This window comes from Lactuca sativa, chromosome 3, assembly GCF_002870075.4.
Source record: "Lactuca sativa cultivar Salinas chromosome 3, Lsat_Salinas_v11, whole genome shotgun sequence".
In the NCBI taxonomy this organism is placed as follows: Eukaryota; Viridiplantae; Streptophyta; class Magnoliopsida; order Asterales; family Asteraceae; genus Lactuca; species Lactuca sativa.
Genome location: NC_056625.2, coordinates 251,615,828 through 251,628,735, shown reverse-complemented (window position 1 = coordinate 251,628,735; position 12,908 = coordinate 251,615,828). Strand labels below are relative to the sequence as shown.

Sequence of the window (12,908 nt, the reverse complement as noted above, 5' to 3'; positions counted from 1 at the left end):
AATGAGAGAAATAACACTTAAGGTTGATTAATATATTATACGTTCTAATATATTAATAGGATTATTTAATTAGTATTGATCAAGAATTAATCTAGAATTAATTAAGTGATCAAAATAAGACTAATTAAATATATGAGTTGATTGTGTAAATCATCCATACTTGTATAGTGGGATAATGCTCCATGGATAATCAAGTTGGGCTAAAACCCATAGGATGGTCCATGGATGCTCCATGGTGTATTTGAACCCATGGATCCAAGGAAATGGAAGGCCATGACAATTAGGATTTACCCTAATTGTAACAACTATATAAGATCATATTTTTTGGGAAAAATCGGCCACTATGAACAAGAAGAAAGGGCTAGCCGATTTTAGAAGTTATTCCAAATGTATTTGGTGTTGTGTGTACCATTTGAGGTGTCACACTTGAGGCACTAGGCACTCAAGCTTCATGAAGACATTCTACATCAAAGAGATATGTATTCTATCTTGTTATATTTATTATTATGTATCCTAGAATAGGATAATACCTTGGATGTTCTTAATTGCATGTATAATAGAGAAAACATAGATCCAAGGTATTTAGGGTTGCATGTACACTTAGGAGTGTTAGAATGCTCAAAACCCAACAATAATCTAGTTCATTTATTAGAATAGGGATTCCATAACATTATCATCATTTTACCAAAAACTGTAATGTCATTAACTTCTAAAAGCTATTAATGATTCAATATAAACCTTAAAATTGAACAAAAAATGTCATGTAATTCTTATAACTCCATGCAACTATTTTTTAATTTTCTTTTTTGATGTTGCGAATCATTAATTTAATAAAAGTAAAAAAGTAAATTGGTTTTATTAGAACTAGGGAAGATGCCTATGTTTTGCATGGGTCATAAGGGGTTTTGTTTTTTGTTTCACCGTATATACAGAATGGAGTTATGCAATGATTGAATAATTGTAAACAAACATATAGACGCATGTTGGTATTTATTGTATTTAATCAGGGCAATAAGTCATTTGAACTTACAAATCTTTCCAAGTAAGGAGATATAGCATTATTAGGAAAGAAATTAAAATTTTAAATATAAAATTTAAATATACGTCTACAGTTGCTACAGCTTCAACACCAGCAACTGTTTCTAGAAGGTGACCAATCATGGATTTTGTAGAGTTGACTCGTAACTACAAACATTCAAAAATTTTCCATGATCAAATTAGATTTTTAGTAATTAACAAAGTTTTGTTATAACAAACAACCGATGAGGTACCTCTTAATTATTGCCAAAACAATGAAGAAGAGAACTGTATTCCTTAAGGTCGCTAGCTGGCTTTGATGTGGCATGTGAGTTTATGTAATTCACATCTTCCCCTGCTACGCCAAACCGAGATAAAGGTTTCTCCATGCAAAAAATAAGACCAACACCTATTAATCAATCAAACATGAATATATAATCAAGAAAACAAAATCAAACTAAAATATGATTTGTGATTTGTCACATAAAAATAAATTTGAAGTTCATTTTGTTTCCAACAACCTTCAGGGTAAGGCCCTATCATATGATATGCATCATATGTGAAGCTTCCACCAAGAAATTCTGCATAAATTATGGTGCCTCTTTTTTGTCCAATACAAAGATATATTCAAATGAATAATATATGTGGTAAAATGGAAATTTTTTCACATTTATTATACCTTAGCATTCTCAACTTCTTCCAATAGCAGAACCCCAGCACCTTCATCCATAACAAATCCATCAGGACCTGTAATTAAAAGGAAAATAGGTATTTTAACATTGTAACTCATGAATTATACATATGAAATCAGAAAAAACCTTTAAAAGTGGGAGAAATTATGTATATTATATACGGAATGTTAACATACCCCATGGTCTTGAAGCTTGAGAAGGATCTTTGTTTCTTTATGATAAAGCTCTAGACGCCTCATCGTCAGCAGCCAACTCATGTCTTCAACTTGCCACCAAACCGATTTGTTGGCAACTTGAAAACATGTGTGAAAAGTGTAAAATTAACAAAATGACCCATGTTTCCAATAAAGCATATCAATTTTGACTAAATGGCCCATTTTTCCTTTTTTTTTTCAAATGATCCATTTATTTAAAAACTATAAGAATCTCAATGAAGCAAACATTAAACCTCCCAGCCAATTATTGACGATGGTCCAAAGTTTTGAATATACTTGTACAATTGATAAATCCCAAAAAAAATACAATTATACCCCTGTTTCTTTAAATCTTTTGTTTAAAGTCATGATATTTTAAAAAAACAGATGAATGATAAAATTAATAAATAAATAAAAACACAAGTTGATGCATTGACTACCTTGACATAAAGACTTTCAAGTCCCTCAACAAACTGTAACCCGGTTAAGAGGCATTCATTGATGCATCTTGGTGCACCTGATAAGACAATATATACCTAAACATTAAGTACTTACTACTCCCTCATATGCAAAAGATAAGACTTTTAAGTTTTTATATTGAACATAATGTGCAAATTAAAAGATGTAAATATGATACATATTCGGGGATAATCTCTTCTTGGATTTCTTAACCACAAATAAATAGTTAACATACCTATTGCTTTGTAGGAAGTTGTATCCATATCCAAATAAGGTGGTTCCTTTTCTTGAATCCACATTTAATAAGCATAACAATCATCTCATGAAATGATTTACATCTGTCACATGTAAGCATTTTATGCACTAAAAACTGAAAATATAGATTCATTCTTGTATGCATTTGATAATAGAAAAACACAATATATTATGCTAGTAACTTACACATGAAGGATCAAAAATATCAATGGCATGTAGTCCATAATCATCTTGTGGAACCACAATATGAGAACTATCATCCAATAATTCAATGTAGCCTGAAAATCCAAAACACATGGCAACGACTTGTTAGTGTACAATATTAATAAAATCCCCATATTCAATTCATTTTACACATTTCACTACTATATTGATCAGTATAACTAAATTGATATGATTAAGACAGCCAACTGCTGTTAATCAAATAAGTAATAACAAATGAAGGACCCTCAAATATAATCCCATGAGATTTCAATTTCCTAAAAGTCCAAAAGGGAAATAGAAAATTAAAACCACTGCCAGTAAAGACATGACAGAAGAATCATAGGTGCTGTTTGTTTTTTTGGAAAAAACCTCTTCAAACCTCTTATTGCTGCGCAGCGCAGCACACGCGTAACACTTTTCATCTTGCAACTGTTTGTTTTTTAGAAGTCTTCTGAGTCAAAATCTCTGTGCGTGCTCTGTTTGGCGCAACACTTGTACTACCTCTTCCAACCTCTTCTTCTTCTTTTTTTTATTGCTGAAATTTTGATTATATGTTGTTAAAATTTTATTTCACATTTTTTTTGTTTTTTTTCATTTATTCTTGTTGAATTTATTTTTCGTTTTTTTATATTCAATAATGATAATTTCTTGATGAAATATCATTATTTTTTACTAAAATATCTTTATTTTTTTGTTGAAATATCATTCTTTTTTACTGAAATATCATTAATTTTTACCGAAATGTTATACATTATTAAATTTTACGTATTAAAAAGCTATTTTCGGTTTATAAAGTTAGTTTATTTTAATTTTTTAATATCTGCAGCAGTATGCAGATGTTAAAAAAACAAACACGCTTTTTATTACATTCTGCAGCCGTTTGGTCCACCTCTTCTACTACAGAGGATTGCAGAGGTGGTCCGCAGACTTCATGAATTTTTGCTTCAGAAAAAATCAAACAGCACCTTAGATATCTCATTTGATTCCACAAAGAATAACGCATTAACACAGAAGATTAGCTTAATTCATATAGAAAAAATAAACTAAAAGTGGGCATGTATAACTGCCCTTGATGCTAGTCTCCACTTACACAACAGTCTTCATGGGTTCTGATTCCCAACCTCCATCTTGCCCCAAAATCGAGAAAGCAAAAAACCCTATAAAATGAATACAAAATTTGAGAAGTAAACCACTGTATGGATCTGGGATTCCAATGTATGAGTCAAGGCAATGAGTTTGAGATCAACATCTGAGAGTGTTTTTAGATCTCCAGTTGGTATTGCAAACCTTATTACTGAAAAGAAACGGACATAAAAAGACATTTCATAATACACAACGCAAAATTCTTTGAATTTCCACATATTCTTTTATGTAATCAAAATGAAAAAATTTATACTATACGCAACGAAATGTATTCAATCACACAAATTTACTAAAAAGGATAGAAGGGACCTGTGAATGCCAGGCGATATAAACATATACATACGCCTCTAAAACGTGGAATCCGTCAGCCAAACCGCGATGAACACAGCAGGAGCAATCAATGACGGTAAGAGATAGAGGAAGAAAGTGATGCAGACACGTTTCATTACTTGGTGCAAATCACAAATCGACAATTGTAGAGCAAAAGGAGAAGCTCACTGACCTGAAACGTGTTGATGTTATAAGTAGTTAAGGAATCAGAAATCGGTAATCCACCGCTTCTTTCGATTTTAACTTACTATCAGCGAGAAACATTCCAATTTCTTCCACTTTCTTTCTACAAGTGATTCTCCGATAAATATACCACCATCCATTGAGCTTCTTATAACATTTGTTACAGAAGCGATAAATATACCACCATCCATTGATCAGTGTTTCAAAAGTTAGTGTTCATTTATCATGAAAAGCATCGACAAGAACGAAAGCTGGTGGTCAATCCTACCTTCCGGAGACGCCAATAGTGATTACGCAGAGGAGGAGGAGGACGGTGCTGAAGGGAGGTAGGAGGCGGAAGCATCGACAAGAACGAAGACGGAGGTAGGAGGTGGAGGCGGTGACTATGCTCTGCAATCAAATGCATGTTTTTCAAAATTAGATAAATATGCGTATGATTGCTCCAGTCTAATCGGCGACTCTCCTTTTTCTGACCTATCTAATCGGTGACTTTCACCTCCATCTCAACCACGTCTAATTGCTCCAGTCCTTTTTAACTGCCATTATTTTATCAGTACTTCCACCCTCCATATATTTATCTGCAATCAAACCCTAAAATCGTCATGGAGATTGGGTGAACGGCGATAAAGACAGTTGTATAATCCCAAACACCAAAAGTTGAGGAGACTGGCAGAGATGATGGAGACGATACTCATTTTCCTTCCGATAGAGGTTAAAGAGAGGGAGATGAATGATGGTGGATGGGGTAAAGGTGGCCGGATCCAAAACCGATAAAAAAAAACGGTGCTTAACACATGTATGGACACCAATCTTTTTCTTATTGGCTAACACGGAAATGAAGCGGTGGAAACGCACATTGATCTCATTAGAAAAAAATAAAAATAAATAATAATTAAAAGTGATCCGATCAACAGCAAGAACCATTGAATTGGGAATTTTTTTTTATATAAGGGTTTAACTTTTGGTTTTTTCCTCATTTGATCACTTAACTATTTTTAAAATTTAAAAGGTCATCAAACTTTTGATTTTCTATTCATTTAGTCACTTAACTTTTGATTTGGTCACATTTAGTCACCCAACTTTTAGATTTCTGCTTATTTAGTCACCTAACTTTTAAAATTATGCTCATTTAGTCATTAAACTTTTAAAAAAATTTAAAAGTTTAGTGACTAAATGAACACAATTTTAAAAGTTTGGTGACTAAATGTGACCAAAACAAAAGTTAAGTGACTAAATGAGCACAAAGCCAAAAGTTTGATGACCTTTTAAAACTTAAAAAGAGTTAAGTGACCAAATGAGCACAAAACCAAAAGTTAAGTGACAAAAAATGACCTAAACCCAATGTTTTAAAAACCGGTTTGAACCGGCCGGTCGAACCGGTTGGACCGAGAACCGGGAGAAGGAGTGGTTCAACTATCACCGGTTTTACATTGATTTCTAAACCGGATTGAACCGTCCGGTTTTTAGAAAAACCCGGTTGAACCGGTCAAAATAAACAGTTGAACCGGTTAAACCTAATAAAACCACATGAAAAAAAAACCATTTACATAATAAACTTTGGTGATTTTTTTCAAATCTATTTAATTTTTCTAAATAAAAACATATGATAAATTTTATAAATTTTTTTGATGTGTTTGCATTCATCTAAAACTATATTTTGTTTCGGTATTATATTTTATATTCTTTTTGACGTATATGAATTGATATAAAATATTAAAACTTATGGTTATATGTTATTTTAATGTATTTGTATTCATCTACAACTTATTTTTATATGTATTTTTAATGTTTAAACTTGTAAACATCAAATTCATAATTTATAGGTATAAAATAGAAAAAAACATGAAAAATAGAGAAACCGGTTCCCCCAACGGTTAAACCGGGAACTGATCGTCATACCGGTTCAACTAAAAAACCGGTTTTTAAAACATTGCCTACTTTATATAATTATATAATAACGTGATGTCTTTATAAATTTCCTAAAAACAAATAACATAGCCAGAAGAGATTATTTTAATCCACTCGGTTCGTTCCAAATCCCACACAAGCAGCGGAAATTCTCACGAAACACAATTTTAGAAAAGAAGGTGATTAAGAAGAGAACGATGAGCAGGAAGGAGATGGTGAGTGCCATGGAAAATTCGAACGGAGAGTAGGAGGTGAAGGATGGTTTCGGCTATCCATCAGTCTTTATCTGGACCAACCATTCCCAACTCGGACCTCGCACTGAGGTTCGATTGTTTTTTGATTTCCCTTTTATAAATTAGTTTTAATTCGAAATGGATTGGTAACCATTTTTCAAACTACAGCACTACTTAACTTTTGGGGCCACAAAATTATGGTGTGTTGGTGTGTATTGATTTAATCCGAATCTATGCTCTCATCAATAATTGAAACCTTTCTCCATATAGCTTCACATCTCTACTATAAACAATAATTGAAATTATTCTCTCTGCACATCCATTTTTCCCATTTCTACTAATCTTCTCTACCCTTTTCATAAACAATGGCTGAAATCGTTGTCTCTGCCTTCTTCTCAGTGGTTTTTGAAAAGCTTGCCTCTGAAGCCTTGAAGAAGATCGCTCGCTCCAAGGGAGTTGATTCTGAGCTCAAGAAATTGAAGAGGTCATTAGACCAGATCCAAGATCTGCTTAACGATGCTTCTCAGAAGGAAATAGCTAATAATGCTGTTAAAAGATGGCTGAATGGTCTCCAACATCTGGCTTACGACATAGACGACCTACTTGATGATTTGTCAACAGAAGCTATGCGTCGTGAGTTAACCGAGGAACCTGGAGCCACCACCAGCATGGTAAGAAAGCTAATCCCAGCTTGTTGCACAAATTTCTCACTGAGTACTAAGATTCATAGCAAATTAGATGCTATTACCATCGAGTTACAAAAGCTGGTAGAGGAAAAAGAAAATCTTGGTTTAAGTGTGAAAGATGAAAGCCCAAAACATATGAACAGACGATTACAGACCTCTTTGGTAGATGCATCTAGGATTATTGGACGTGAAGGTGAAAAGGATGCGTTGCTCCACAAGCTATTGGAGGATGAACCTTGCGATAAAAACTTTAGCATCGTGCCCATAGTTGGTATGGGTGGGGTGGGTAAGACCACACTAGCCAGACTTCTATATGATGAAATGCATGGGAAGGCTCACTTCGAACTCACGACATGGGTTTGTGTTTCTGATGAATTTGATATCTTCAATATCAGCAAAGTTATATTTCAATCGATAGGCGGGGAAAACAAAGAATTTAAGGACTTAAATCTTCTCCAAGTAGCTTTAAAAGAGAAGATCTCAAAGAAAAGATTTCTTCTTGTTCTTGATGATGTGTGGAGTGAAAGCTATACCGATTGGGAAATTCTAGAACGCCCATTTCTTGCGGGGGCACATGGAAGTAAGATTATCATGACCACCCGGAAGCTGTCATTGCTAACCCAACTGGGTTACAATCAACCTTACACTCTCTCTGTTTTGCCACATGAAAATGCTGTATCTTTATTCTGTCAACATGCATTCGGTGAAAATAACTTTGATTCACATCCATCACTTAAACCACATGGTGAAGGTATTGTCGAAAAATGTGATGGCTTGCCGTTGGCTTTGATAGCACTTGGGAGGTTATTGAGGACAAAAACCGATGAGGAAGAATGGAAGGAGCTGCTTAATAGTGAGATATGGAGGTTGGGAAATAGAGATGAGATTATTCCAGCTCTTAGGCTAAGCTACCATGATCTTTCTGCCAATTTGAAGCTGCTGTTTGCATACTGTTCCTTGTTCCCTAAGGACTACATGTTTGACAAGGAGGAGTTGATTCTATTATGGATGGCAGAAGGGTTTTTGCGTCTATCAAGTACAGGGAAATCAATGGAACGTATGGGTGTTGAATGTTTTGAAGACTTGTTGTCAAGGTCATTTTTCCAACAGGCGCCTAATGATAAATCGTTATTTGTGATGCATGACCTGATGAATGACTTAGCCATGTCTGTTGCTGGAGAATTTTTTTCAAGGTTAGACATTGAAATGAAGAAGGAAATTCGGAAGGATGATCCGGGTAAGTACCGGCATATGTCATTTGTTTGTGAGAAGTATATGGTTTACACAAAGTTCAAGGCATTCAAAGGAGCTAATAGTTTGAGAACATTCTTAGCATCATCTTCTGAGCGAAACAATTGGCAAAAATTCCACTTATCGAATAAAGTTCTGACCGAATTACTTCGTGAGTTACCATTATTAAGGGTCTTAAGTTTGAGTCGACTTAGCATAAGCGAGGTACCAGAATTCATTGGCAGTCTGAAGCACTTGCGGTATCTTAATTTATCTAGAACTAAAATTACACATTTGCCTGATAATGTCTGTGACCTTTATAATTTACAGACGTTGATAATTTCTGGTTGTGAGAGTTTGGAAAAGTTGCCCGAGAGCTTCTCAAAGCTTAAAAATTTGCGGCATTTTGACATGAGGGATACTCATCGTTTGAAGAAGATGCCCTTAGGGATTGGTGATCTGAAAAGCCTACGAACTCTCTCTAAGATCATTATTGAAGGAGACAACGGCTTTGCAATAACCGAGCTTAAAGATCTAAAGGATCTCCAAGGTAAAATTTCTTTTAAGGGGCTTGACAATGTGCGAAGCCCAATGCATGCGCAGGAAGTGAACTTATCCCACAGGAAGCTAAGTGAGTTGAGGTTGGAATGGAGTGGTGTATTTGATAATTCTCGAAAGGAAGCAGTTGAAATGGAGGTCCTGAATGTGCTGAAGCCTCACAATGATACTCTGAAAAAGCTTGGAATTGTGTCATATGGAGGTACACAGTTTCCGAGTTGGGTTGGGGATCCCTCATTTCATCGGTTGGCTAAAGTGAGACTAACTGGTTGTAAGAAGTGTACATCTCTACCGCTACTTGGCCAGCTACCATCACTTAAGGAGTTGGTTATTGAAGGCATGGATGAGGTGAAAGTTGTGGGCTTGGAGTTGCTTGGGACTACTGGTCCTACATTCCCTTCACTTGAAACTCTACATTTCAAAGATATGAAAGGGTGGGAGGCATTGTCAACCAATAATAATGGGGTACTTGTGGGTACAGCATTTCCATGCCTTCAAGAGCTTCGTATTGAACGTTGTCCTAATTTGGTTAGAGTCTCACTTGAAGCATTACCTTCTGTCAGGGTTCTAAGGATAAGTGGGTGCGGTCATGAAGTGGTAGGAAGTCTGGTTCGTTTAGCTTCATCGGTCACCAAGTTGGATATAGATAATATTTCAGGACTTAATGATCAGGTGTGGGGAGGTGTTATACAGCATCTTGGGGCTGTTCAAGAACTAACCATTTCAAGGTGTAATGAAATAAGATACCTGTGGGAATCAGAAGCAGAGGCAAGTAAGGTTCTTGTGAATTTAAGGATATTGTTTGTAAATAATTGTTCAAATTTGGTGAGTTTAGGAGAGAACGAGGAGGATAATTGTGGGACCAACCTAACATCTCTTACAAGGTTGATCCTAGTGTATTGTGACAGCTTGGAGCATTGCAGTTGTCCAAATAGCCTTAAGTCACTTTGGACTGCGGGTTGTAATAAATTACTGGAAAAGGAGTTGGTAGGAGGACGAAAGAAGCCTCTGATCAACTCAAACATACCAAAGCTTGAATCTCTATATATAAGTGATTGGCCAAATCTGAAATCGATCACTGAATTGAGTTTCTTCAATCACCTTTTGAAACTTGAAATAAGCGATTGTCCAAATATGGAGTCATTTCCTGACCACGAGCTGCAAGAACTCAATGTGTTAACACATCTGACAATATTAGGTTGTCAAAATATGGATTCTTCCTTTTCTCGTGGGCTTTGGCCTCCAAAACTGTGTCGCCTTCACATAGGGGGGTTGAAGAAGCCCATTTCAAAGTGGGGCCCACAGACTTTTCCAATCTCACTTGTGGAGCTAGGGTTAATGGGTGGACAGTCGGAAGATGCCAGTAATTTCAGTCAGTTGTCCCATCTTCTTCCTCCATCTCTTACTTCTCTTAAAATAAGTGATTTTGAGAATGTGGAATTTATTTCAATGGGACTACAACACCTGACCTCTCTACAGTATCTCTCCATTTACAACTGCCCAAAGGCGATAGATCTACCAGAAATGTTGCTGCCTTCACTTTTGAGTTTGGAAATCAATGGATGCCCAAATCTGAAAGAAAGGAGTAGTAAAAGAGGCTCCTACTGGCCCCTCATCTCACATATCCCCTATACCTTCATACTCTAGGCAGTTACAGACTTAATCTGAAGGTATGCTTCTCCCTCTGCTGATGATAAATTATAAATTATAAATATAATATTTGATTTTGCTTTCTTTAAACCAACAAAATGCCAATATTATATCCAACATAAGCATGTATTAATGTATATAATAAAAGCAATTGTTTGCATCTCAATATATGGTTGTAAACATGGACAAGCAGTTTTATAACTTTGTCAACGCTTCCTGCTTTCTGAAATTTGGCAGGCCACTTTAATTGAGAATTTGAAATCACTTTCAGTGGGACTTCAGCACCTCACTTCCCAAACATGATGATACAAAAAAAATGTAAGGCCCTCCCTCTGCCATTGTCTTCTTTTGGTTTATATACACATAAATTTAATAATACATTTTGCTTGCACTATAAAAGAAGCCCCTAAAGATTATTTTAGCCTAAAGTATGTTTATCATAAAAAATAAATTTTTGTCCCAATATCAAGAAGTTCTTTTGTTAAAAAACATCATTTAGTTGTGAACATGGAAGGGATATGATGGATTGCAGAATATTAGAACTAAATGATTAAAAAGTTAAGTACTTTAAAAAAAATAGTAGGTTTGAAATTTCATTTGTGAAATAGGAATGATTTGTAGTTTCTCTCTGAGGCAGGTCTGTCAGTCAGATGAGAAACCAACTTTGACCTTTGTGAAGTTGTTGATGGGACAGATCACATCTGGTACACTTATTAGTATTATCAATTATTATTCACAATAGTCTTACTTAGCCCCTTTATTGGAATATCATGTAGTTTTTCTGTGATTAAACCATTTTGTGTTTGTCGGGTGGAAATTGAAATGATGTGTATGATATATATGCAGTGTAGACCTACCATAGTTCAAGTAAATGAATATTCAAGAATTTACATGTCACATCTTCCCATTTGTGTAAATTTTAGTGTTAAAGAAGCTTTATTATCCTGAATCAAGCTGCTCTAAAGGTTTCACTGATAAATATGTCAGGCTTGTTTCAGACTATCATGTTAATTTTCTGGCTCTGAATTTTGTTTAACTTTCAATTGCGGACAAGTGTGAGTAGAAACTGATACATTCCTGATTTCTGCATATGCTTCTCTACAACTTTCAAGGGGTAGTCCAAATGTTTTGTTCACCGCCAGCAAGTTGTATATGAAACATTAGAAACTCATCTATATGTGTAAATAAAGGGAAAACTAAGTAAATAAAAGGGGTTTTATTACTTGTCTTTTATTTAATAAAATTGAAAGGAGAAATCATTATTGATTATTACCATTTATTTGCAAGAGTTTTTCGAATAAACCAAGTGAGTTGTATTCTCGTTTTAACAGGGAAGGCGGATGAGTTTTGAGATGCCCTTTCTCTTTGCTTTTCTTTTAGTTTAGTTAGATCATCGAGCTTCCCTCTTTATATTTATTTTAGTTATAACTTTTAGCTACTTGTTTTTTCACTTCACAAATTAATCTAAAGAGGGAGCTAACCAGGAATATACCCATGCGATTTGACGCATGATGCAGCGATTAATAGCCTGTTAACTGCCTACAAGGTTGGGTTGTTCATGTAACCAACTATAGTATGGTACTTTAAAATTTCATTTCTTATTAGATCATTATACTTCCAAAAGTTACTATAATAACAACTCAATGAAAGTACATTGCTATTTTTATTTGGATGACATTCTTATAATTTGAACACATTTTTCAAAGTACAATGTTGTAATATGACTATGGAAATAGGATGATATAATAACAAATCAGTAAAAGTATGTTGCTATTTTTTTGCATATGACCCTGATCATTAATAGAATGAAAGTTTGATATGCTAAAGTAAAGAACATATTCGGGTCGATGAGCATGTGTCATCCTGTATATAAGTTTGATGCATTTAATGAAATGATAGAGCCTCCATCTCCAAGTAACTCTCATTTGTAAATTAATTGGAATGATTTTCCAAATGTAACCATACGCAACAACCAAACCTTTGTATACTTATTGCTAAATAATATGAGACAGTGATATTTGATGGAAACAACCATTTTGTGCATACCCATGAAAAGTTAACTTTTTAAGGATTTCAATCTCTAAATGACATGAGATAAAAATTTCTGCTTTACAACTTTCCACATCACCGGGGTCTTCTAGACCTAGGGATCTCAACGGAGACAAA

At 34.7% G+C, this 12,908-nt stretch overlaps 1 protein-coding gene and 1 long non-coding RNA gene across 20 annotated transcripts; one reads left to right on the top strand and one right to left on the bottom strand.

The window, feature by feature from the left end:
• Positions 1-973: 973 nt before the first annotated feature.
• LOC111911542 (uncharacterized) lies at positions 974-5,350 on the bottom strand. Of its 17 annotated transcripts, none has more exons than XR_008231111.1 (12): positions 4,467-5,349; positions 4,274-4,311; positions 3,912-3,978; positions 3,689-3,763; positions 3,201-3,356; positions 2,804-2,895; positions 2,598-2,700; positions 2,344-2,420; positions 1,886-2,001; positions 1,697-1,764; positions 1,272-1,426; positions 974-1,185 (listed from the first exon to the last, which is right to left on the bottom strand). It is a non-coding gene; the product is annotated as an uncharacterized LOC111911542 (long non-coding RNA). The 17 variants fall into 17 exon arrangements; XR_008231110.1 differs by having other exon boundaries at positions 4,274-4,466; positions 4,543-5,349; XR_008231109.1 differs by having other exon boundaries at positions 3,912-4,466; positions 4,543-5,350.
• A 1,191-nt stretch (positions 5,351-6,541) lies between these two features.
• LOC111911543 (putative disease resistance protein At3g14460) lies at positions 6,542-12,014 on the top strand. 3 transcript variants are annotated; one of them, XM_052769543.1, is made up of 4 exons: positions 6,542-6,708; positions 7,018-10,762; positions 10,980-11,060; positions 11,380-11,639. In XM_052769543.1, the coding sequence occupies exon 2, from the start codon at positions 7,245-7,247 to the stop codon at positions 10,737-10,739; it is 3,495 nt and encodes a 1,164-aa protein (XP_052625503.1). In that variant the 5' UTR covers positions 6,542-6,708; positions 7,018-7,244; the 3' UTR covers positions 10,740-10,762; positions 10,980-11,060; positions 11,380-11,639. The 3 variants fall into 3 exon arrangements, with proteins under 3 accessions (XP_052625503.1, XP_042756324.1, XP_042756323.1); XM_042900390.2 differs by lacking the exons at positions 6,542-6,708; positions 11,380-11,639 and adding an exon at positions 11,730-12,014 and having other exon boundaries at positions 6,857-10,762; XM_042900389.2 differs by lacking the exon at positions 6,542-6,708 and having other exon boundaries at positions 6,857-10,762.
• Positions 12,015-12,908: the final 894 nt, after the last annotated feature.

What these genes read in the sequence shown, in the direction of transcription:
- LOC111911543 (XM_042900390.2), top strand. Translation starts at nt 6,984, where the DNA reads ATGGCTGAAATCGTTGTCTCTGCCTTCTTCTCAGTGGTTTTTGAAAAG.